Below are 26,595 nucleotides of genomic sequence, written 5' to 3'. Positions count from 1 at the left end.
ACGATCCGATGTATAGCTTGCGAGGAAATGGTGGCCGAACGGTAAGAGAGCTTTGTATAAAAGCGACGACCAATGTTTTTCGCCCTTCGAAAGTGGCATTAAATTCCCAGCGGAGGTACGATAGTCTAATTAGGTCCACGACAAGATTTAAATGAATAACAGAGCATATCTTAAAGATTAACAAAACCAACAAAAATAACAATTAGCATACAGGACTTAAAATAGAACCTAAGATTTCAGATCGATAACAAAAGTCAGCTTAACGATATCCAGGACTTCTTTTCTTATCTATAAAACACACCACATTTAAAAGATCAGCATAAACACACTCGGAGAAGTCACCGAGAATGATTAAACTCATTAAAAAACACTTAAAATGGTTTTAAACCAATTATGAAGCCTGTGAGCTTGACTGTGTTTTGTAAAAATATAAATATTGATAAAAAATTCACTTGATAGCATCCGATGACCTTTTGAATAGGAATCAACCAACGTAAAACCACCAAAAAATTAAAATATCACAGATAATATAGTCGGTCAACATTGCACATTAAAGTTTAAACAAAAAACAGGCAGTATAAACAGGTTACTTCACCGTTTTCGCAAACCTGAGTTTGGTTTTGCGATGAAGAAGTACAACAAAGTAAACCATGTACCAACATAACTTAATATGTTATTACAATTTCTTATTAAATCGTACATCTCCCTATTAATAATAAACGTTTGGAACCTATGCTCTATGGCATCTGAGAGACAATACTGTTTATAACTAGAAACACGTTGACCAGAACAACGAAATGAACTAATAAGCAAACTCTGTTGGTATCCAAAACTAAATCAGATATCACCGAAAAGGATTTTTTTATGGGTTCAAAATTCAAAAACCAATCTTAAAGGAATATTTCTCAGTGTAAACACAAGAGAAACCCTATCAAACAGCCATAGACACAGTTGTTATATCGTTAATTCCAGGGTTGGCAAAATTTCGAAATAACTACCAATCAAAATCAACGCTAAATATTTCATAAACATTACCAAGATTCCACCTCAATTTACACATCAATAGATATTAGATGTATTCCCACCGTTCCGTTGAACTTTAAGACACCGCAGCAAGGTTTAGAATACATTTAAGCATTCCCAGAAGTACCGCAAGGAAATATAATGGGACCCATTCATTTCAAAAACCAGAATGGACGACTCAAATGAAGATAAGAAGTCTGTAAAAGGTTAGACACACTTGCAATCGTACATGATACCATCTGAAGTAACCCATCAGAAGGAATACTCTTACCGTTTCCTTACATCTTCACAGATTTGTTAGTAGAATTTGGAAGATTGGCAGGACAATCACCATAAGATACCGGGTATAGCAACGTTGATCAACCCACTGATAAAACATTGATGAAACAGTCAGTACTCTTAACAAAACGGACAGTAAAGTTGAACAACCACTTTTGCGTTCCTGTCATCTTTCTCTCCTCACAACTTCATCGGGAAAGGTTTCAAAACTCTCGGAGATTCCTTTTGAATTTCATATCGTCTTCTATCCAATCAATGCATCATTGATTCTGAAAGTAAGGAAAGAAAACAGTGAACATAGTTTAAAATCCACATTCAATTAACCAGATGGCTAATAGTTAATTCCTAGAGCGTTTTCACAGAAGGTAACCTCTGTTTAAGAGTAGTGAAGTCGAATGTTTGCTGTCTTTAAACATAAACACACACACACAAGGGTATTGCGTCTTGACCTACAGCGTATAGAAGGCTGGATTGTCGCTAGTCATTTCTGTATAGTATAGAGTCAAGATTAACAATACAGCGTGCAAACCAAAAGTAATGCGATTGTTAAATTTTTCAAAGTAATTTATCGAATTAAGTAATCATCAATGTGAGTTAAACTGTGCTGCTATCGAATGCTGTTGACAGGTCTACTGTTAATCTGATATGGGTAGTAAAATTTCGTGGTTTGCGAGTCTGGGAAAAGCCAATAATTGTTGGATGATGAAACACAAGCAGCGGACGTCCGAGATCACTGACCCACAGACGATATATAAACATCAAAGCAAACTCGTCTTTTTGAAGATTAAATTCAAAAATGACCAAAGGCGAATCACTTCTATCAGAAGCGTATATATCGCATATCACACCATATATATTGGAATATATATATATATCCAATGTGGAACGTGGTGTCATGGCTTCATTATTATTTATTGAACAACAATTGGGATGATAATACCTCCGAGATAAATCTGTACTCACGATTGGTCCACCACAGCATCTCAAAGATAGAGAACTCAAACACAAAACCCTCCTCCTCCTTATTAATCCTTAATGCGATACCTTGCGATGCCTTCTGCGATTATTATTCTTTACCTCTCAACTCAAAGAGGCACCTCAAAGGATAATAATCATTACACCTCGGACAATTTTGAGATGAAGGCAAAAATTCCATAATAGAACGTTGTTTAACCTTGCAAATGTTGTCACGTATAGCACACAACACTAGAACACGTCTCCATACTTCATCCACTTCTACAAAATACTACACTGGATGAACAATGTAACGACCTCAAACCTAAGCATGTATCTTGAGGGGGGAATGTTACTTCCACATGCCAAAACCAGGATTACTTCTGAACGTCATTTTGTCTGTGGTCTAGACTCGTATGTTACTTCCTCGGCATCTCTCGTGATAAAGTAATACTAATCATTTCAAATGAATAAATGATTCCATTGCATATTTTGGTAATTTACAAGAATTGTCAATGAAATAAGGGACTATTATTTTAAATATCAACTGTTCTTCCAGTAAAACCCGGACCTCGATGGGTTTTTTAATGAGAAAAATTCGATAGTTTTGGCCGTTAGTTAAAAAGGTATACCCTATCTTCTTTGTTGATTTGATATAGGTTTGTTGTGGTCCAAGTTCTTCTGTAATGCAATGATAAAACTACTTTAAATATTGTCCCACAGACAGACGCAAACTATATAGGAATACCCAAAAGGTAACGGCTTTGATTTTAAGTTTGAAGACATTCTAAACGACTTGTTTCGATCTACTAAAACTTCTTAAATCTATTGCGTTCAGTTAATATTAGTAATTTGTTGTTCCAGTTGGCTTACCGGCTCTTTATAATGTTTTTAAAATCTTTATTAAGTAACCATTACTTCTGTGGATAACGCTTCTAGTTAATTGAAAGAACTAACCTTGTCTTAAACAAGAATCAAGAGCATATGTGCTTTGACCGGGTTTAAGCATCGTCTGCTGACACAATGGTTTGCTTACACCTGTGCGTTTTATAAACGCAATTGCGTAGATGCATATAAAGGGATAAGGAAACAATACTCACAAGCCCAGTCCGTATTTGGGAAGACATGATCGCGTTCATCCTTTTAAATAGGCGTCGGGAGTACCGTGAAGTCTTGAAGTGCCGATCTAACTGTCTCGTACAAGGGACGGTTTTCTTCCGGACAATATTCCCCTCCTTGCGCCGCACCACCCGGACCACAGAGCGTCTGTAGCTTGGTGATATACGAATCAAAGTTCTCGTGGGAGATTTTCTCCGGGGATGAAGAAACTGAAGAAGAGGATGAACTAGAAGAAGACGATGAGCTTGACGCGTTCGATGAGTTCGTCGGAGACGGGTGGTGTATTTGGTGCCCCGATGGGTGCAACGGGTGAAGGATTGCGTTGCCGGGTGGACCGGAACCGTGGATTTGACCAGCCGACGGGTGGAGGTGTCCGTGTATGCCGTTGAGGTTCGGGGACGGTGACGAGTGTAGGTTCGCCAGTTGAGCATGGTGCAATCCGGCCGTCGGTGCCGGTGGGTGACCTCCCGAACCGTTGATCGGCGTTTGGAGGTGACCGGCGTGCTGCAGAGACTGCAGATGGTGCGAGGGCGAATGGGCAATGGCGTGGTGATGGTGGTGATGGATAGAATTGAGCTGGTTTGGCGCGGGGTGAAGGTAATGAGGATGGTGATGGTGATGTGACACGTGGTGATGTATCAGGTTTGCGGCACTGTGCGGCACGACTACCGGAGATGACGGCGGCATGTTTCCGTGAGGATGGTAACCCTGTCCCGGGTTGGGGCTACCGTTTCCGTTGTTGTTGTTCGGTTGGGCGTTTGGTGCCGTCGGCGGTTGCGGCACGCCTTGTCCGTTTGCGCCGTTTCCGCTTCCCCCGCTGCCGGACGGCAGGCGGACGTGTTCGAGGAGCGTGATGACGTTGTTGCGGAGGCTCTCGTAGTATTCGTTCAGGTTCGAGCTGCGTTGCGCGATGGCTTGCGTCTCCTGTTGAGGGAAACAAGCAAACGCACACGCACACGGGTATATATAGCAGGGAAAATGTGTATATGAAAGAGAGAGAGATAATGCATAGATAAGACACTATTGTTGATGATTTGACGATATCAATGCATCGACAGTTGCATCATAATCAATGAATAAACAATTGGGTCAATGAATAAACAATGCATTGTCGATGAATCGACAATTGCATCATCAATGAATCAACAATTCCAATTGTAAGTGAACAATTGCACCAATGTATCAACAAATGCATCCATGAATCAACAATTGCATTATCAATAAATCAACAAATGCATCAATGAATCAACAATTATGTCAATGAATCAACAATAGCCTAAATAAATCAACAATTGCACCATTGAATCAACAACTGCCTCATCAATGAACCAACAACTGCACCATTGATACAACACTTGTATCAATTTATCAACAATATGATCAAAGAATGAAAAATTGCATTTGAGAATGAACAATTGCAACAATGACTTAACAATTGCATCATCAATGGATCAACAATTGAATCAATGGATCGTCATTGAGTGTCAGTGAATAAAAAATTGCACCATTGATACAACACTTGTATCAATTTATCAACAATATCATCAAAGAATGAAAAATCGCATTTGAGAATTTACTATTGCAACAATGAATAAACAATTGCACCATCAATGAATCAACAATTGGATCAATGGATGCAAATGTTGATTCATTGACATCGTCATTAAACGTCAGTGAATCAACAATTGCATCAGTGGAAACCCGAAGGAGGAACACACATTATTACAATCACACCTTTTGAAAGCCTCACTAATTATCGTTTAATTTCAATTATTAACAATGGTTTACTGCTGTCCACATTCATTGTCTATCTCAATGCGCACTTGCAACACACTTATGTAATTGCAATGCACACAACTGTGTCACAGTTGTTTGAAATACAACAAGCTGCATCGCATTAGAAACCGAATATCGGAACGGGGATAATAGGTGAGGGAATCACATGGTTCTGCCGTTGTTTCGGTTCACTTATACTGATAAATTCATTGCTACACCTTACCTAAACATGTATCCCAATACCGTACCAACATAATATACAAATCAATGCAGTCTAACCGCTGTACCACGGGTAATATCACCCTATTCCTTCTTTAGACACACTTCAAGAGCTGTTACAATTATAATTCAGCATTTGTCACAAACGGTTTAGACACAGAAGTCATTTGAAATCGTCAATAACTCCGAAGAGTAGGGAACGTTGGATGGGTCACCTATACCACATTTGGGATTGCATTTCGAGACAGTTTTTAAGGAAAAAATCATTATTTTATGGCACAGAAACATAGATGAACTCTGTACCCATAATAAACACAGCACAGATACAGACAATTGAAAAATAGATAAATAGATTAATATTTCTCGAAAACATTTGGAAAATTCAACTATTTCAATGCACACAAATGTTCTTGTAGATCATAAAGATTTGGTTTGGTTATTTTTAAGGGTTGTATCCTTAAAGAAAGGGTTTTAAGACCCCTTAAGGTTTAAAAACAGACCCTTATCTTTTACGTTAACGTTCCAAAGGTCCGGTTTCGGTTCTTTTTTTATGTTTTTCTTTGATTAGAACATAATCGCGGACATAATTACCTTGTCCCCTTGTCGTAGATGTGCTTCCATTGCCGTTATGTCCGAGCGCAACCTCATCATTTGGGATTCAACCCTCGCGTTCTCACGTTGAAGTTCGGAGATCTCCGCTTCGAGTGTCATTAGATCTTCGCCCCCTCCTTCTCCACCTGGACCACCGCCTCCGTTGTCACCGCCGCCCCCACTGCCACCGTCGCTGGCCGTCGACGGAGCTGGAAGCAACTCAATGCCTGGAAGAACGGAAAGAACCATGAACTGAACATTAGTAAGTGTGGTAGTCTCGGGACTATTATGCCGAGAGACGTGAAAACATGAATAAACCATTATATATCAATCAATAAATACATATTGTTTATATCCATTGATGTATAAACAGATTAATATATATAATAAAATAAAATATAACTATCATTTTGCTCGATTAAAACAGAATTGATACAAGGGTGTTTCTATAAGTAGGTTTGTTGACCAAAGGGCATTCCTGAGGGAAGTTTATGCTATCTTCGTGTGCTGCCATCTATCAAACGACGGTGAAACTAATTTCGGACTGATTTAAAGTTTAGTTTGGATTTGCTCTTGGAAACACGACTGATAAGTTAAAGATTACTTCTACGAGGGCGGTTCAATAAGTACCCGTGTTTGAAGAGCGTTCCTGAGGGAAGTTTATGTTATCATCCTGTGCTGCCATCTATCAAACAACGGTGAAACTAATTTCAAGACTGATTTAAAAAGGTTAGTTTGGATTTGGCAGTCATTCGAGTGTAAGACGTGTTTTTCGTGAGTTTCGCTTGCAGATGGAAAAAGACAGCAATATCGTTTGGTAATTCGCTTTTTGTTTTGTTTTGGATGGGAAGAAATGCGAGGAGATGAAAGCAAAGTTGGATGCTGTTGGATGGGGACACTTTACTTTGCCATCTATGACTACAGTTAGATATTGGTTCAACGAATTTAAACGTGGGCAAACATTGTTTTTAATGAGGAGCGACCAGGACGCCCGGCAGACGCGGTTACCATTCAGGAAATCACTCAAAAAGTCCCCGCCATGATTCTCGCTGATCGACGATCGAAAGAGTGCATGAAGTAGCAGAGGCCGTGGGGGGTGTGTCGACCGGAATGGCAATTAATATTTTATTACATTACATGATAAGCTGGCTAAATAAAAAAATTGTCAGCCCGATGGTTGCCGCAATTGCTCACGGTGGGCAACAAGCTGATCCGGCTGTCAACTTCGAAGCAGTGTTTGCAGCAATTTAAGCGAGATCCGAAGGTGTTTTTGCATCGAGTTATCACTGTTGATGAAACCTGGATTCATCAATACACACCAGAAACCAAGCAGCAATCAAAACAATGGATTTCTCCTGGTGAATCTGCTCCAAAGAAGGCAAAGATGGTTGGATCGGCCAGAAAAGGTCATGGCGATGGTTTTTTGGGATCTAAATGGTGTCATACTCATGGATTTTTAAGAAAAAGGAAGAACGATCAATGGGAAATACTACAGTGAGTTATTGGACTGCTTTTACACAAAATTGAAGGACACATGGCCGCATTTGGCGAGAAAGAAGCTGCTGTTTCACCACGATAACACACCAGCATTCAACCGGAGTTGTCGCCACCAAACTGAATGAACTACGGCATGAATTGTTGCCGCACCCCCGTATTCACCCGATCTGGCTGCCTGTGACTTCATGAACTGCATGAACTATGTTATGAATTGCTGCCGCACCCCCCCATATTCACCCAATCTGGCTGCCTGTGACTTCATGAACTGCATGAACTACGTTATGAATTGCTGCCGCACCCCCCCGTATTCACCCGATCTGGCTGCCTGTGACTTCATGAACTGCATGAACTATGTTATGAATTGCTGCCGCACCCCCCGTATTCTCCCGATCTGGCTGCCTGTGACTTCATGAACTGCATGAACTACGTTATGAATTGCTGCCGCACCCCCCGTATTCACCCGATCTGGCTGCCTGTGACTTCATGAACTGCATGAACTACGTTATGAATTGTTGCCGCACCCCCCCGTATTCACCTGATCTGGCTGCCTGTGACTTCATGAACTGCATGAACTACGTTATGAATTGCTGCCGCACCCCCCCGTATTCACCCGATCTGGCTGCCTGCGACTTCATGAACTGCATGAACTACGTTATGAATTGCTGCCGCACCCCCCGCATTCACCCGATCTGGCTGCCTGTGACTTTTTCTCATTCCCTAAACATGAAGAAATGGCTCACAGGAGAATAAAATTCAGCTCACACGAGGAAGTTATCGCTGAGAGACAGGGGCGTATTTTGTAGAGAGAGTTCGACAAATCCTATTTTTTTGGAGGGTTTAAAAAAATGACCGGAACTTTGGGAGAATCTTTCTAAAATGGGACTATGCTGAAAAATAAAAACTATATTTTTGAAAAAATGATCTCTTCATTTCTAACACGGGTACTTATTGAACTGCCCTCGTATTAAGGGTAGCCAAAATCCACAAGTCCTTCATCATCTTCGGACTGAAGACTCCAAATGCAACTTCGACGAAACTGTTGTCAGCATTAAACAGCACCGCGGTATAACCCGAGAGAATGCGGAATACATCAAACCACCATCGGGAAAACCTACCAGGCCATTTAAATTTATTATTCAACTGAAGTAAAGGTATAAAACTCAACCCGGTCGAGTGAAAATCGATTGACTATACCACGGAGGTAGAACTAATCCAGAATTTAATTTTTTACATTTCAAAAACCTATTTTCTGTTAACTTTATGTTATGGATTAACATTTAAAAATATCAATATATATATCCAATAGCAAATACAAGGGTAAGCTACTGCACACATGCTTCTATAGACCGCAAACGAAAACAGATAGCAAGATGGGGCTAAAAGTAGATTGAAATACAATTCTTTAAGTTTCTAAATCATATATTTATTCTTCAACATAATTCTCCCGTTAAGGCTCCCAACATTTCTCCCAACGTGTAACAACTTCTGTCGATAACACAAACTTTCATTCCTACCTCCAGTTCTTCCCTTAATGCCTCTTTTTAACGTTTAATTAGACTCACTATTGTTTAAAATAGCTAGCCAATTTGAATAATAAGGCTCTCTCTAGCTATAAACATCAAAGCTGCCGACATCTGTTGGTTGGGAAATTGGTGTACTTTACAGAGCAAATGCGATTAGTGAGGAAAAGAGTTGTTCATCAGTGTTGCCATTCCTTTTAAGAGCGGACGGACGATTGTCATTGATGGTTACGTCCAAGAACTGGCTGTCTGTCCGGTTAATCCATCTAAAAGGCTAGGCTAGACCACCGCGAGGCAGCGATAGTATCATCTCCTCATGTCGTGGAGTGAACTTTGGTGCTCTGGTGCCATTTCAGTAAGCTGTGAATGAATCAATGCACCACTGCCCCACTCCCCTCTTCAATCACTCATCTTATTTATATTCCTTACTTAAGTACTTACTTCACGTGCCTAGTTACTCCACATATGCTACCCTGTCCAATAAACACCTGAACTAAGGCTCTGAAAACATTATTTCGCTTTAAATTTAGAGTCTACACATATCAATGATTTTGCTGTCTATACCTTCTTCAAAGTACTCTCTCTGTCAATTCGTAGTAATGGCTATCTATGCCTTCTTCTTATTATTATTATATATTCCATCTTCTTCTTCTTCTTATATTCATTTCCACTGTTTAATAATAAAAGCACCCTCCCCTTTGGAAGTCCTCCTCCTCTTATTTAAGAGGCAGTTCAGTTCTTATTAAGGTTCTTCTTATTTAATTATCAGTAGACGCAGTTTTCTATATCTATTCGTTTTTTCTTTGCTTTATTATTGATATTTATTGTCTGTCTCTTCTCCAACAAACATATTATTATCATCTCGTGTGCCCCTAAGGGTGATATGACACGTACAATGTCCCCCCCAATCATCATTATCATCACATTTCATTGCATTTTATTAATCGGGAATATATATTGGAAAAAGTTGCAAAAAGGGGCAGAGATCTATTTTAAGAATAAAAATAATAATAAGGAGGATTGTGATGATCATTGGATCAATGCGGTGATTTGAATTAATTAATTGCCAGAAACAACGGCGAACATATATCAATGTGCTCTCTGGTATAATGTGCTCTGAATGGTGTGCATTGTGTCATGGTGTCATTCATTGGTGTGTGTGTGTGTGTGTCATCAAGGATCCATCCATGTCCATCCATCCAATCATATCGTGTCATTCAATGGTAATAAAATAGTATTAGTGGTGGGCACTGTTGATAATTTACTCTTAATTCAGTTCACTCTTCATCAGCTGACATTATCATTCGGATCACAGTTATTATTATAATGACGATTAGATGAGAAGAAGGACAACGGACCATTGCACACACGATCAATGTTGTATCAAGGTCGAACACAGGTGATGGGAATAGGAAGGTCTTTATAAAGGCCTTTTGCATCTTAATCCGTCTTGGCGTCCTGTCTCTGCCATCTTCAATAAAACGCTCAAATCCACTTTGAAAACTTGGATGTTTTATTCTTCAGAAAGCATTATCTCCATGCAAACAGCTTTCAGTACATTTCTCAGTAATTTCTTGATAACCTTTACCACTGCACTTCAAACAAAACACTTGATATGCTGTTTCGTTTCTCAGTTATTTCATCAATTTCCATTTCCAGATGACAAACAGAATTAAAAACAAGAAAGGACAACGGAAACTACCTTCTGAATGGAAGTATTCAATATGAAGAGTCAAGGGTGCCACCTCTTGGTTAAAGAGAGAAATTACATTTGCCCCAAGTGGTTAAAGCATCGGCCCAGTCGCAAGCGGATTGATCAGGTGTGTGTTCAAGTCCTGGTCAGGGAAATATTTTTATACGCCTGTGATCTGCTCCCAGATCTGCCTTCCCCACATACTCTCTCACCTGTCTTGTTCTTCCTTTATATTCGTGTGTATTCCTATCCTTTTTCCTTATATCTCAATAGCCATCTGAATGAATATATATATATATGTATATATCCGTAAACAGAGTAATCAACCCTGGAAGGTCGGTTTAGCAGGTGATGGTAGAGTTCACCCAGTGCTAAGCCCTATACGGCATGTGAAATTCACACATCAGGGTATTCATAAGGAGGGCCAGTTCCTTAATACACTGTGCCGGTTATGGTTTCCCAGGAGGATCTGGTACCCGAAAAATCACATAGTTTGGGTGGATCTGCAGGTGCCCAGAGTGCTTTGCCAGGGAATCGAACCCGCGACCCTCCGGTCAGCAGTCCAATGCTCTACCCACTGGACTACCATGACCCCCATATAATATATATATATATATATATATATATATATATTTATATATATATATATATTTATATATATATATTTATATATATATATTTATATATATATATATATATATATATATATATATATATATATATATATATATATCTAATTTGGTACAATATATATATATATATATATATATATTGTACCAAATTAGATATATATATATATATATCTAATTTGGTACAATATATATATATATATATATATATATATATATTGTACCAAATTAGATATATATATATATATATATATATATATATATATATGTATATATATATATATATATATATATATATATATATATATATATATATATATATATAAAAATATATATATAAAAATATATATATATATATATATATTGTACCAAATTAGATATATATTAATATATATATATAAGTATATATGTATATATATATATATATATATATATATATATATATATATATATATAGTACCAAATTAGATATATATATATTAATATATATATAAGTATATATGTATATATATATATATATACCCACCCTTTATATATATATATATATATATATATATATATATATATATATATATATACTACCTTGATCAAAAAGTTCCCGGAATAACCACCGTGTGGCGCTCCCATCGTTCCGATTTGAGTTCTGTTTTTTTGTTAAATTGGTACATCTGTTGTTGATATTCCCTTTAAATCTTAGTGTCATAACTTGACATTTGCAAAAGTTACGTAGCCAAGAGTACATCTATCTCTGTGTGTGTTGGCGATTTTTTACAATTTCAGAAATGGATTTAATTTTGCAACAACGAACTTGTATTAAATTTTGCGTAAAAAACGGATTTAGTGGCGCACGGACGTTGGAAATGTTGGAAAAGTGTTTCGGCAACGATTCTCTAAAAAAAACGGTCGTTTACCAGTGGCACGAGCGGTTCAGAAGTGGTCGTGAGTCAATCGAAGATGATGAACGCAGTGGCAGACCATCGAAATCGAAAGTCGGTAAAAAATTGATAAAGTAAAAGAAATGTTGGTCAATAACCATCAGAGAAATAGCGGAGGACTTGAACATTGCCTATGGATCCGCCCAAGACATTGTGGTTAATGATTTGGGTTTCCGTCGTGTAGCAGCAAAGTTGATGCCAAAAGACCTCAATTTCATGCAAAAAAGAGACCGTGTTGACGTCGCAAAAGACATGATTTGCGAGGCTGAATCCGATCCCACATTCATCAAAAGGATCATTACTGGAGACGAGACGTGGGTTTATGAGTACGACACGCAATCCAGACATCAGGCAAGTGAATGGCGTTCACCAAATGAGCCGAGACCAAAAAAACCACGTCGTTTTCAGTCAAAAAAGAAGGCAATGCTGATGGTTTTCATGGATTACAACGGTGTAGTGCATCATGAATTTTTGCCAGAAGGCCAGACAGTAAACAAAGAGTATTATTTGGGCGTTATGAGACGTTTGCGTGAAGCAATTCGCCGAAAGAGACCAGAAATGTGGGCAGAAAACTCGTGGATTTTGCACCATGATAACGCACCGTCGCACAGTGCTATCATTATTCGTAATTTTTTGACGAAAAATGTAACAAATACCATCCAACAGCCACCGAATTCACCTGATTTGGCTCCCTGTGACTTCTTTCTGTTCAATCGAGTTAAAAAACCATTACGGGGAACGCGTTTTAGCAGCCGAGAGGAAGTAATGGAAAAATCGCAGGAAGCACTGATGGACATACCGAAAACCGACCGTAACTTTTGCAAATGTCAAGTTATGACACTAAGATTTAAAGGGAATATCAACAACAGATGTACCAATTTAACAAAAAAACAGAACTCAAATCGGAACGATGGGAGCGCCACACGGTGGTTATTCCGGGAACTTTTTGATCAAGGTAGTATATATATATATATATATATAACCCACCCGTTTCACCCACCCTTTGGTGGGTGAAACAGCCCCCTGACGCCATCTCTTGGCTGAAAGAATCGGGGCGCTTGGTGACATATTAGACCCACGGATCTCAGGGTAAATTGACTATCCTCGATAGCTCAAGTGGTTAAGAGCATCCGCCCGGCAAGTGGAAAGATCCGGTGTTCGAGTCCCGGTTGAGGAAATATTTTTACTCTTGTGATCCGTTCGATTCCGCCTTCCCCACCTCTATTGTGTTCGTCCTTTATATGTGTTCCTATCCCTTTTCCTTATATCTGTTTCTGTATATATGAGTATATATATATATATATATATATATAAATATATAAATATATATATATATATATATATATATATATATATATATAGTATATATTGTACCAAATTAGATATATATATTAATATATATTATATATTAATATATATAAAAGTATATATATATATATATATTTATGTGTATATATTCAAGAATACAATGGATTGTCGACGCAATGGTGTATATATATCTATAACCCTTGCGCAGAAGCGCAAATGATGAGAACCCACTCACCTGAATTGTGTCCTCCTTTGGAATACGCATTGTGCATCTCGTCTCCGTACTTCCCTTGTTGATTCTGAGGAGGTTGCTTGCGTGCCGTGGAATGCGCAGCAGCCGCAGCTGCCGCGGCTGCTGCAGCCGCTACCGCAGCAACTGCATCGTTGAGAATAGGCAGGGGATGCCAAATGGAATTAGCGTCATTACAACTTAAACGGTACCCAACAACAAACATTAATCGATTACCAAACCATAACGTAAAGAGCACGGCTTTAAACTTTTTGAATTAATATTAAATTGGCTTTGTGGCATGGCTTGGCACATTGAAGTAATACTAACAAGTGTGGCATGGGTGGGATGTGGTATCTATATCAGGCCATGGCACTATGCCTTTGCTAGATTGAGTATTACTATGTTAAAATAAATGGATTGTCAAGTTTGGATGAATATACCTCTGGAAGAGCTAATTGTTTATTGAATAATATCGCTTTTTGGCATACTTGGCATATTAAACCACTACGAGAGTGGTACCATACCCTGGTACCCGGCCTGACATAGAGATGACGGTATTTGTTTGAAAAATTAGACTATTAGAAAGTACGCAATGTATAAAGCATATGTTTCAAGTATGAAGACCCCACATTGTTTAGTATTTGTTTGGCAGCCATCAACAGTGAACTTTTACAATTGAATGCAACAATTTCAGAGTGTAAAAATCATTTGCCTTGACTGGGATTCGAACCCAGATCCCTCAATATCCGGTCGAGTGCTTTAGCCACTTAAGCTACAACACAACATCTTGTTCCTTTAAAAGCCCCAAAAAATTTCAGAGTTTAAGAGGACGCCTCGGTAGCTTAAGTGGCTAAAGCACTCGACCGGATATTGAGGGATCTGGGTTCGAATCCCAGTCAAGGCGAATGATTTTTACACTCTGAAATTGTTGCATTGAAATGCACAATAGCGGATGACTCCGTTAAAAGTTACTGTCACGGCATCTCCCGCAGTTTCTTTGGAATTTACAAATGAATTCGTGAAAATGCAGAGAGAATTGGTCATCGTTACATGTGATACAATATACTTTCATTAATTTGAAAGGCCTCAAAGCCCCCCAAACCAATATAGTAAAAGCCGAACTGGATTATTCTACTCTTCTGGAAGTGACTCTGCTCCTTCTTCGTTTAATACAACAGTAATATAATAAACAATTGGGCAGAAGAGTTTAAAACGAGGCCTTACGAGCTGTCAAAGATGAGAACATCGCTATTGGGGTCGACCAATTGAGGTGACGACACCAGAAACAGTGAAGAAAATACACAAAGTGATACTGGATGATTTTCGACTGAAAGTACGTGAGCTAGCAGACATAGAGTAGGCATTTCAAAAAGTGCAAAACATCACATATAAAGTGAAATTTGGACGTGAGAATGCTGTGTTCAAGATGGGTGCCACATTTCCTCACACTCGAGCTAAACCAGTGTCACATGTACTTGATCGACAAGGACTATCGGCACTGTCATACCAACAGTAGCCCGTCAACGTAGACAAACTAGTACTGTTTGATAATTAACAAACTCTGATGACAAAACTATGATACAAACTTTTCATTTATCCATTTCTCTGTCTTTGTGACATGCTTGTTACATTAGACCACCACAAACTAGTTCGGTATGGAAGGAATATGGTTCCTATCAAACCACAATAAATCTATATGGATAGCAGTACAAAATATAACTATTTTTAAAACTTCTAAGTTAGCTTTAATGTCCAGGGAATGATTGAGCCAAGCTATGAGTCAGGCAATATCACATTTATACTTTCTTGTAGTTAAATCCTGATTGAATTTGAATTTTTCATGGTCTCAGCAATAAATTTACGCACTGGTACAATCTGGCTGTCATGACCCGGACTATGTCCCCGCAAACTTGTAGGGCTGGTTGCCAAAGAGACCCCAAGAGCCATCTGTGCTCGGTGGATCATCAAGCTATGCATATGACATTGCCAGTTATCTTATAGTTTCTGTGGTCCTTTCTTGTTTTTAATACTGTTTGTTGTTCTGAAAATGGATATTGATGAAATAACTGAGAAACGAAACAGCATATCAAGTGTTTTGTTTGAAGTGCAGTGGTAAAAGTTATAAGAAATTACTGAGAAATGTACTGAAAGCTGTTTGCATGGAGATTAGTGCTCTGATGAAGAAAACATCCTACTTTCAAAGTGGATTAAGGGTTTTATTGAAGATGGCCGAGACAAGACGCCAAGACGGTTTAAGATGCAAGGCCTTTATAAAGACCTTCCTATTCCCATCACCTGTGTTTGACGTTGATACAACAACATTGATCTTGTGTGCAATGGTCCCTTGACCTTCTTCTTATCTAATCGTCATTATAATAATAACTGTCATCCGAATGATAATGTCAGCTGATGAAGAGTGAACTGAATTTATAGTAAATTATCAACAGTGTCCATAATTACTATTTTATTACCATTGAATGACACGATATGATTGGATGGATGGAGAGATGGATGGATCCTTTGATGACACCAACACACACACCAATGAATGACACCATGACACAATGCACACCATTCAGAGCACATTATTCAGAGAGCACATTGATATATATGTTCGCCGTTGTTTCTGTATAATTAATAAACTTAAATCACCTTTGATTGTATGACCATCACAATCCTTTTCCTTATTATTATTTTTCTTAATAGATCTTTGCCCATTTCTGGGAATTTTTCAAATATATATTCCCGATATAAAAGGCGATTAAATCTGATGATAATGATGATTGGGGGGGACATTGTATATCGTGTCATATCACCCTTAGGGGCACACGAGATGATAATAATATGTTTGTTGGAGAAGAGACAGACAATAAATATCAATAATAAAGCAAAGAAAAAACGAATAGATATAGAAAACTGCGTCTACTGATAATTAAATAAGAAGAACCTTAATAAGAACTGAACGGCCTCTTAAATAAGAGGAGGAGGACTTCCAAAGGGGAGGGTGCTTTTATTATTAAACAGTAGAAATGAATATAAGAAGAAGAAGAAGATGGAATATATAATAATAATAAGAAGAAGGCATAGATATCCATTACTACGAATTGACAGAGAGAGTACTTTGAAGAAGGTATAGACAGCAAAATCATTGATATGTGTAGACTCTAAATTTAAAGCGAAATAATGTTTTCAGAGCCTTAGTTCAGGTGTTTATTGGACAGGGTAGCATATGTGGAGTAACTAGGCACGTGAAGTAAGTACTTAAGTAAGGAATATAAATAAGATGAGTGATTGAAGAGGGGAGTGGGGCAGTGGTGCATTGATTCATTCACAGCTTACTGAAATGGCACCAGAGCACCAAAGTTCAAACCACGACATGAGGAGATGATACTATCGCTGCTTTGCAGTGGTCTAGCCTAGCCTTTTAAACGGATTAATGAGACAGAGAGCCAGTTCTTGGACATAACCATCACGGACACTTGTCCATCCACTCTTAAAAGGAATGGCAACACTGATGAACAACTCTTTTCCTCACTAATCGCATTTGCTCTGTAAAGTACACCAATTTCCCAACCAACAGATGTCGGCAGCTTTGATGTTTATAGCTAGAGAGAGCCTTATTGTTCAAATTGGCTAGCTATTAGCTAGGTATTAAGGGAAGAACTGGAGGTAGGAATGAAAGTGGGCGGGGAATTCGTATAAATTCAGTTAGGTTTGCCGAAGACCAAGCTGTAGTTAATGTTAAAGAGAGTAGGGCAAGTGATTACTTAGGGGATGATCAGTTAACGGGTTTAGGAAGGGGAGAGGTACGCATGTGATGCCATTGCAGTAATGAGATTATTAATTGAGAGAGGATTATAGAACACAACCAGGAGGTATTTGCCTGTTTCGTAGATTTCGAAAAAGCATTTGATAGGGTGAATAGGGAAAAACTAATGAGTATATTGCAGAAAATAGGAATAGATTGGAGGGAAAGGAGGCTAATCCGCAACCTGTACATGTCTAAGACTGCTCAGGTGCGGGTGGGAAACGGGGAGTCCGGATGGGCAATGTTAGGAAGAGGTGTAAGGCATGGGTTGCCCATTATCACCATTGCTGTTCAACCTGTATGCGGAGGAAATGATGAAAGAGGGGCATTATGGGAAGAACTGGAGGTGGGAATGAAAGCGGGCGGGGAATTCGTAAAATCAGTTAGGTTTGATTGGATGACCAAGCTTTAGTTAATGTCAGTCAGCCAAGGGGCTGCAAGCATTGCTGAGTGAATTGGAAATTCAGTGCGACAGGTATGGGATGAGAATCGATATATTAATAAAACAAAGGTTATGCGATTTTCTAGAAAGAAAAAGGCTAAGCTAAACATTGAAATAGGAGGGCAATTAAACTAGAGCAGGTAGAACAGTTTATACGTATCTCTGGAAGTGTTTTGGACCAAAGGAGGTATCAAAGTAGTAGGGACGTTAAGAGAAGAATTGCGCTAGGCAAAGAGGCTTTCTCACAAGGAGCAGGGAGTTAAGATGACAGGGACTTTGAGTAAGGATATTAAGAAAAGACTTGTTAGAAAACTTTGATATGGAGCGTAGCTATGTAAGGGGCGGAAATGTGGTCATTGAAGCAGGAGGATAGACGTAGATTGGAGGCTTTTGTAGATATGTGGGTGTGGAGAAGAATGAAGAAGGTGAAATGGACAGAAAGAAGGAAAAGAAATGAGGAGGTACTTGGTATGGTGAGAGGCGAAGAGAGGGGTTTGTTTGGAGATATTACTAAGGAGGAGGCAGGAAAAGTGGATGAAGGGGGTATTGATCGGCAATAGTGGGATGTTGAAGGAGACTGTAATAGAGGGGAGAATGTTAGGCAAACGAGGAAAGGAACAGGAGATAGGGATGTCTTGGATAGGGGATGAAGGGAGGAAAGAAGTACTCAGAGATGAAGAGGGACCTGATGTAGAGTAGGTTGCTGGATTTTGTGTTTTGTTAGGAGTCACAAAATGTTTTATTTAGTAGCTGTGTCCATCCAAAAACCTACCTTAACCGGGAGATCACCTTATAATAATAATAATTGTAAACTAATGACAAGTGACGTGGGCTTCCGAACAAGGCAGTTTTAGATGCACTGCCCTAGTCTTTGTGTCCGTGTAAACGTAGCGACCAAACGGCTTCCATCACAGATTTCCTCAGCAGACGCGAACGTAGCTTACTTTGCGGAGAGGCCTTATAAAATTCCCGGACTATCCCAGATCGTTAAATAACCTGTCTACTTAAAAACGAAATGAAAATCCACAGAATAATCGAATAAAAGCAACAATACACGCCTATCGAATGGTTTAATTCCTTGAGGTTAACAAGAAATTCCCCGCTTTTTCCTGAAAAGGATTACTGTCACTTTCATTCCCCATACTAATAACATTCCCTGGAAATTCCAGTCGGGAAAAATTTCCCTGGCTTTCACATGAGGACGAAATAAGAAACAATTCTGAGGAAGTTTAAATTTGTTTGGAATCTGAAGAACCAGAACTTTCCTAGACATTTCAAACGGTAACATTCTTCCAGGTTTTCCAGAGCTAATATCCTCATTTCGTCAACGTTTATAAACATATCAGATAATTGACCTTCTGTTGAACAAAGTAAGCTATTTTTATCCAATACCATCCTCTCAGATATCATTTAAACAATGATTTGCCACAGAATTACTCAAAACACTTCCTATTTTAACTGTCCCAAGTTCTACCAATGAAACGAACACTTGTATATCAGTAAAATACACATCCCACTGAGAATTGTAAATTGACACCCTCACAGTATCGAACATAAGAATATTATAATTTAAAAAAAAACACACCAAAGGATCACAAAATTCAACGGCCCATTTGACGGACAGTTTACTGTTTTTGCAATTTAGAACCCAACAAACATGGATTGGGTTGCTGTATTGGAATATGTAGCAGTACCCTTGATGGAAACCCGGTGCAAAGGATTAAGTCCTATCTCAATGGAAAGGTGTTCCTAAGGATCAAAAACCATTAACGGTCCATTTAGTGAACAGTTTATCATACCGTAAACATTTGGGTGCTGTGGGAATATTTAGCAGAGGTCTTGCTGGAAACCCAGTGCAAAAGACTAGCCCTTTCTCAAAGGAAATGTGTTCCTGTGGGTCAAAACTTTTGACGGTCTATTTGACGGACAATGTATTGTTTTTACAATATAGAACCACAAACATGGATTGGATTACTATAGGAACATTTTGCAGAAACCAGGAGGAAAACACAGTGCAAGGGATCAGGCTTTACTCAATGGAAAGGTGTTCACAAGGGTCAAAACTTTTGACGGTCTATTTGACGGACAGAATACAGTTCTCACAAAAGAGAAATGCAATGTACAAACAATTGGTCATTTCTCAAGAGAAAGGTGTTCCAAAGGATCAAAATTTTTAACGGTCCATTTGACGGACAGTTTACTGTTAGTACAATATGGAACCCCAAACATTGAGTGAGTGGCTACGGGAACATTTAACAGAAGTCAGTAGGGAAACACTGGGCAAGAGATTAAGTCCTTACTCAATGGAAAGGAGTTGCAATGGATCAAAAATTTGTGACGGTCCATCTGACGGACTGTGTGCTATTATTAGAATTTCAAACCAGAAATATTGATTGGTATGCTTCAGGAACATATAGTAAGGGTCTGGAGGGAGTCCAAGCACAAGGGATTAGTCTTTACTCAATGGAAATGCATTCCTAAGGATCAGAAATTTTGACGGTCCATCTGACGGATAGTGTACTGCACTCAAGGCACTTTAGACATAGAATTACAAGCAGGCATCAGTAAATGATGGCAAAATTGAGTGCTTAAATCGATTTTTACACTTTATCTATGGTTTGGAAGCTGGGAAATTAGCCGGGATGATGTAATTAGCCCTGTAGGGTTGGGTAATTGAAAGTTTTAATGAGTTAATTGAATAATTGGTGATGTTGCAACATACCTGGCCCCATGACCATCGGTGGGTTCCCGTGCCCAGGCTCGTACTTGATGTTGGCTGGCTTGTGGTGGTGATGCAGGGGGTGCTGCAGTTGGTGCTGGTGGTGGACGTTGATCGAGGGACCATGCTGGTGATGGTGATGGTGCTGTGAACAAAGAGGACATGCACAACAACCGATTGGTGGGAGAACAGCCAATTGGGTTTCTTTTTAACCCCGTAAACGACGACACGTTGGCAAGACTGGTTTTTTAAATTTTTATCTTTGGCAATTTGGTAGGTCTGGTCAAACTCGTTATGTTAATTTGGGAGGAAGAATGAGACGGAGAGGAATATGACGATAGTATGTTGGTCTATTGTCTGTAGACTGAGACTGCTCCAGCAGACGGAGACGAATACAAGAGAGGAAGACCCTTAAAGTAATGGGATTTTGGCTACGGTAGGGAGCGAGGCCATGAAACCATTGTCGTATTTCTAAAGTATAAAGAGATATGAAGTAATAAATGCAAATTTAATTGGTGTAAGGAGTTGGGAAGAATTAAAAACTTTATCTCGAAGTATTTGATTGAATAATAGTTATAAGTTTAATTTTATTCGAGGTATACATAGATTTTATTTACATCAATGCATATTCAGTCGTTTAATCTTTGTTTTACTCGGAGGAATGTAATATTTCATTTGATTCTGATTGATGCTTCCTATCCTTTTTCCATAGATCTGTTTCTATATAAATGAGTATTCGTTCGCCGCTTGGCATATATATATATATATATATATATATATATATATATATATATATATATATATATATGTGTGTGTGTGTGTGTGTATATACATATATATAAACATATATATATATATATATATATATATATGTGTATATACATATATATATATGTATGTATATATATGTATAATTATGTATATATATATGTATACACACACACACACACATATATATATATATATATATATATATATATATATATATATATATATATATATATGTATAACTATATATATGTGTGTGTGTGTATATACATATATATATATATATATATATATATATATATGTATATACATATATATATATGTATGTATATATATGTATAATTATGTATATATATATGTATATACACACACACACACACACATATATATATATATATATATATATACATATATATAACTATATATATGTGTGTGTATACACACACACACACACATATATATATATATATATATATATATATATATATATATATATATATATATATATATATATATATATATACATATATACGTATATATGTATATGTAATGCATATATATATATATATATATATATATAATACATATATGCGTATCTATAAATAATGCGTATATGTATAATACATATATATGTATTGTATACATATATATGTATATATGTGTATATATAAAATATATTTTATATATAATATATATATATGTGGCTCATCTCTTTCTTCTGGCTATGCGTGCCACGAAACGCACTGTTCTTTTCCTGTATGATGTTGTATGAATTCTAACCATCCTCCTTTCCTCTTGTGTATTGTCTATTTCTCCTTTGGTGGGTGAAACAGCCCCTTGACACCATCTCTTGGCTAAAGAATCGGGGCGCTTGGCGACATATAAGACCCACGGATCTCAGGGTAAATTACATATCCTCGATAGCTCAAGTGGTTAAGAGCATCCGCCCGGCAAGTGGAAAGATTCGATGTTCGAGTCCCGGTTGAGGAGATATTTTTACTCTTGTGATCCGTTCGATTCCGCCTTCCCCACCTCTATTGTGTTCGTCCTTTATACGTGTTCCTATCCCTTTTCCTTATATATGTTTCTGTATATATGAGTATATATATATATATATATATATATAAATATGGGGATTGGGGTTGGTGCTGTGGCTAACGTACTGGCTTCCCACCCAGAGGGCCCCGGTTCAAATCCCAGTGGCGGTGTTGAATATTTTTCAGTGGTATCTTGATCCCTACTTGAGGTGCTTTGTGGAGGGCACTTTGAGTGAGTAAGCCGTCCGTTAGATAAGAGGTTAAGCTGTTTCACCCCTTGGTGCCTTTCGTTAAGAGTAGGCTAATGCCAACGCCAGGTTTCTCTATCCATCCTTCATATCCTTTCCTGTCCATCCCTAACGGCACAAATGACCTCAGCTGTCGGTCCCCTCCCCTAAAAACTACTACTAATTCTGAGTTGTGTTTTTAAAAACTATGAAGCGTCAGGATAAAGAAATTGTCTCTACAAAAGCTTTCTTGTGAGAAATGAATTAGGTATGCAGTTTAAAGTAATAAATCTTTAAATATTTATAGATCCTCCTTTGGTTTAAACAAAACGAGTTCGCATTCCTGGTTGTTTCATTTTGCGATACATTAAAAAGGTGAACGTGAACACAGATCTACAATTATATTCAAATAAACTTCGTACATAGGTTAATTTATTCAACATGGAACATTTTTCCGCAGTGTTTAACATTAGTATAAATGCAAACAAGTCGTTTCACTATAAGAACACTGTGATTCATGAGTAACAACAATGATTTAAGCTCATTGTACAAGATTCTACAACATTGTGTAGTGTTGGGAGGTTATTGAAATACGTACCCAAAACAAACCCAGTCGACACCTGGCCGGGAAATGTAATTGACAGTCTACGTACATGTATTCCAGCGATGAATATCATTACACCTTTTTCCGGTTCTCACAAAGAGTTATAAACGGAGGGGCGGGGAGAGAATGAATGTATCAGAGTCATGAAACAGGACTGGTATGATCAACCAGTACTGGGATTAAAACAAGGAGTTTTGCTTTTGCCTCAAATGATTAGGAGCGATTGATTATTACAATAACACCTTGCCCATTCGAGGCTAATACACCCAACAATCACTCGATTGCTATTCCGTACTTAACTGAGAAATGCACAGAGAGTATAAACACATCAGCATTTTGCTCATTACCGGAAGTATTTTAACCCTCTTAGTGCGGCGGGCCGATGAAGTACCCAAATGAAGTACTTCAAATGCCTTCCGTGTTGTTATGTTGTCTACTGGGGACTCCCCACCCAAGATCCCTCGTTAAGTGAACTCCCCAAGTATTTGCAATGATTCCTAAAATGGGATTCGTTCTCAGAGGAGGGTGCAGATATTCTATTCTTTAACCCTCTTAGTGCGGTGGGCCGATATATCGGCTTTTGTATCCCTGGCGAAAAGTGCGGCGGGCCGATATATCGGCTCTTGCGTAGGCTATTGTTTAAATCGCTGTAACTTATGGTTTTTTTCTTGAATAATTTATTGTTTTTGTTCTATCGATAGGGTGAATTCCATACAATTAAATGACACATTTTTTTATTTTTTTATCGGCAATTTTAAATGCTTTTCCCAAGTCCCAATTTGACTCTGTGAGATCGGCCTTTTCAACAAAATCTAACTATGCAGAGGCTGACAAAAAAATTTGCAATTCACTGGTTTTTCTTTTCACTTATTTATAATTATTTCTACATGTCTTTTGGATATCCTTTCTTATTGTTAAATATGGTAGTTTTATTGAAAAATGTTTTTGAAAAATATATTAGTATTGTGTATAAAAAATCGAAATATTATTGCTAAAAAATATTATTTTAAATTTATAATACTGTATTAATTACATTTATTTCTAAGATAACATTTATTGCAATAACACCTTGCCTATTCGAGGCTAATACACCCAACAATACAAGCTGAAAGGAGTCAACACACTACTGCTATTCCTACTATCCTAACTATCTCAAGGATAAATATACGAAAACTCACTGTTCGCTGAAGCCCAAATACATAAACGGTAATTCAATTTACTCAAAGAGATGTTAGTCAAAAGAAATATATCCTCTTTGGAGACGTATTTCAAACAATTGTGCTCCGAACGGCAAGTTTTGAATGTCCATTAGCACTCCGGGGAAAGAGGTCTTCACAAAAGAAGGGAATATCGTTCAACTGCCGAGAACCCTCTCAAACTTAAGAAAGGAATGAAAATGACGTTCAACTTTCACAGACGAATGACTGAATTCCAAAGCCACACAGTACATATTTGAGAAATGCACAGAGAGTATAAACACCTCAGCTATTTGCTCATTACCGGAAGTAGTTTAAGGGGAGGCGATTCTCAGCTAATGTCGTTTGCGTCATTAGGAATGGACAGGAAAGGACGAAGAGCTAAGAGAAACCCGGCGTCAGCATTAGCCTATTCTAAACGAAAGGTGCCAAGGGGTGAAACAGCTTAACCTCTTATCTAACGGACTGTGTACTCACTCAAAGTGTTCTCCACAGCAAAGCACCTCAAGTAGGGATCGATATACCACTGTACAATATCTGCTGTGCCCAGGATTCGAACCCAGGCCCTCTCGCTGCCTAGCCAGTACGTTACCACACCAGCTACAGACCCTCAGTAGCTCATTTAGAAGGCTTTCATCGATCAATTGAAGGAACAATGCTACATTTATTTCCCCAAATTCTTGTAAAAAACACTGTTAATTCTTTGGTGTACTGTCTTTGATGTTTGATATATATGGGTATCCTAAACTCGGTCAATTTGCACAAAATTCAGAGTCTTAATTAAGGCAGGCAACTTCTATTAGACTAATATGATTGCATATGTCATCATTCCCTAATTACAACAAGGGTTAGTTCTAATATATTGAGTTTAACTCAAGTCATTCATTGTAATTACTAGCGTAGCATGGTAATATTAATTTAACAGTACCCGTAGCGTGACAATCGCCAGGAATAAATGTCATTGCATTGAAAGAACCGTGATTGATGATATAAATTGCTCATTTTGGGTTCGTACTGATTTGAAGAGGATTTAATTTAAATTTTCAGCATTTTAATCAACATTAAGAGGACGACACGGGGTGCTTTAGTCACTGAGTCTCTCCAACCCAACAATTCAACCTACGAGGAGTAAAAACTAAACTTTTCCAAAGCCTTTTGACGTCTGATATTCTCTCACATTCCAATTTACTCATGGCATCACTAAAAATAAGCAAGTTGGATCCACTGACATCAACTCTATATCGACATTATTAAGTTTCTATCTTTTGAGAACGGATTTCAAGTTCAAATATAACACTTGGAGTCAATAGAAGAAGATGAAATGGGACAGAGTCAATGCAGGGAGGAAAATAGGGAATAAAATATTTACGTATGTTAAAATTAAATTAGAACTTCAATCCTAAATTCAATGGCTTCGTTTATTTTATTCAATAGAATGAAATATTTGTTTTCAAAAATTCTTGCATTGTAATGAGGCATATTCATAAAGCAAAGGGCCGTTTGCTTATATTTAAATATATTGGTGCTTCAGAACACAGTTTTACTCCTGCAGCGTCATTTACTGATTCATTGAGAAGCTATAGAAGCATTTGTTTTGGTTCAGTAGTCTTTTGCTCGTCCGTGAATGCAAACAACAATGTCCAAGACGCAATCGTTCATCCTCCCGCCAGCTGTGAAGTGCATTCTTCTGTCATACGATTCTTGTATTGCAAAAGGATTTTCGGATGCAAATGAAATTAATTCCTCGGGAGTTATGGACCCTGGTTTATGGACCTACAGTTAGATATCATTAGAGTGAAGGAAAGGTCAGAGACAATGGTGCCGTGATCATTATAAATATGACGAACAAATGTCCATTTACGAAGAGCCGAAGTGGCTGGACCAGTATTCTGAGCAATGAAATTCTTTCGTAAGTGGAACAAAAACTGCGATGTGTTTGTCAATTGACGATTAATAACGGCCTGGCTGAACAATTTCCTCAATTCGGACGCACTACTGTCTACAATATTGTCATGGAGA

At 38.0% G+C, this 26,595-nt stretch overlaps 1 protein-coding gene across 1 annotated transcript in view; it reads right to left on the bottom strand.

The window, feature by feature from the left end:
* Positions 1-792: 792 nt before the first annotated feature.
* Positions 793-26,595, bottom strand: part of LOC139693266 (uncharacterized) — a 68,447-nt gene continuing 42,644 nt past the window's right edge. Inside the window, exons 5-9 of the mRNA XM_071591375.1 lie at positions 20,748-20,889; positions 13,779-13,919; positions 5,962-6,188; positions 3,357-4,299; positions 793-1,571 (exon numbers count right to left, since the gene is read on the bottom strand). Coding sequence (XP_071447476.1) covers positions 3,400-4,299; positions 5,962-6,188; positions 13,779-13,919; positions 20,748-20,889 — 1,410 coding nt within the window. The 3' untranslated portion in view covers positions 793-1,571; positions 3,357-3,399. The remainder of the gene's footprint in view (positions 1,572-3,356; positions 4,300-5,961; positions 6,189-13,778; positions 13,920-20,747; positions 20,890-26,595) is intronic.

Source organism: Hetaerina americana, unplaced genomic scaffold (assembly GCF_022747635.1).
Source record: "Hetaerina americana unplaced genomic scaffold, ioHetAmer1.1.p SCAF_45, whole genome shotgun sequence".
Classification (NCBI taxonomy): domain Eukaryota; kingdom Metazoa; phylum Arthropoda; class Insecta; order Odonata; family Calopterygidae; genus Hetaerina; species Hetaerina americana.
Note: the sequence above shows the minus strand (reverse complement) of the source record. Positions and strands in the feature narration are given on the sequence as shown.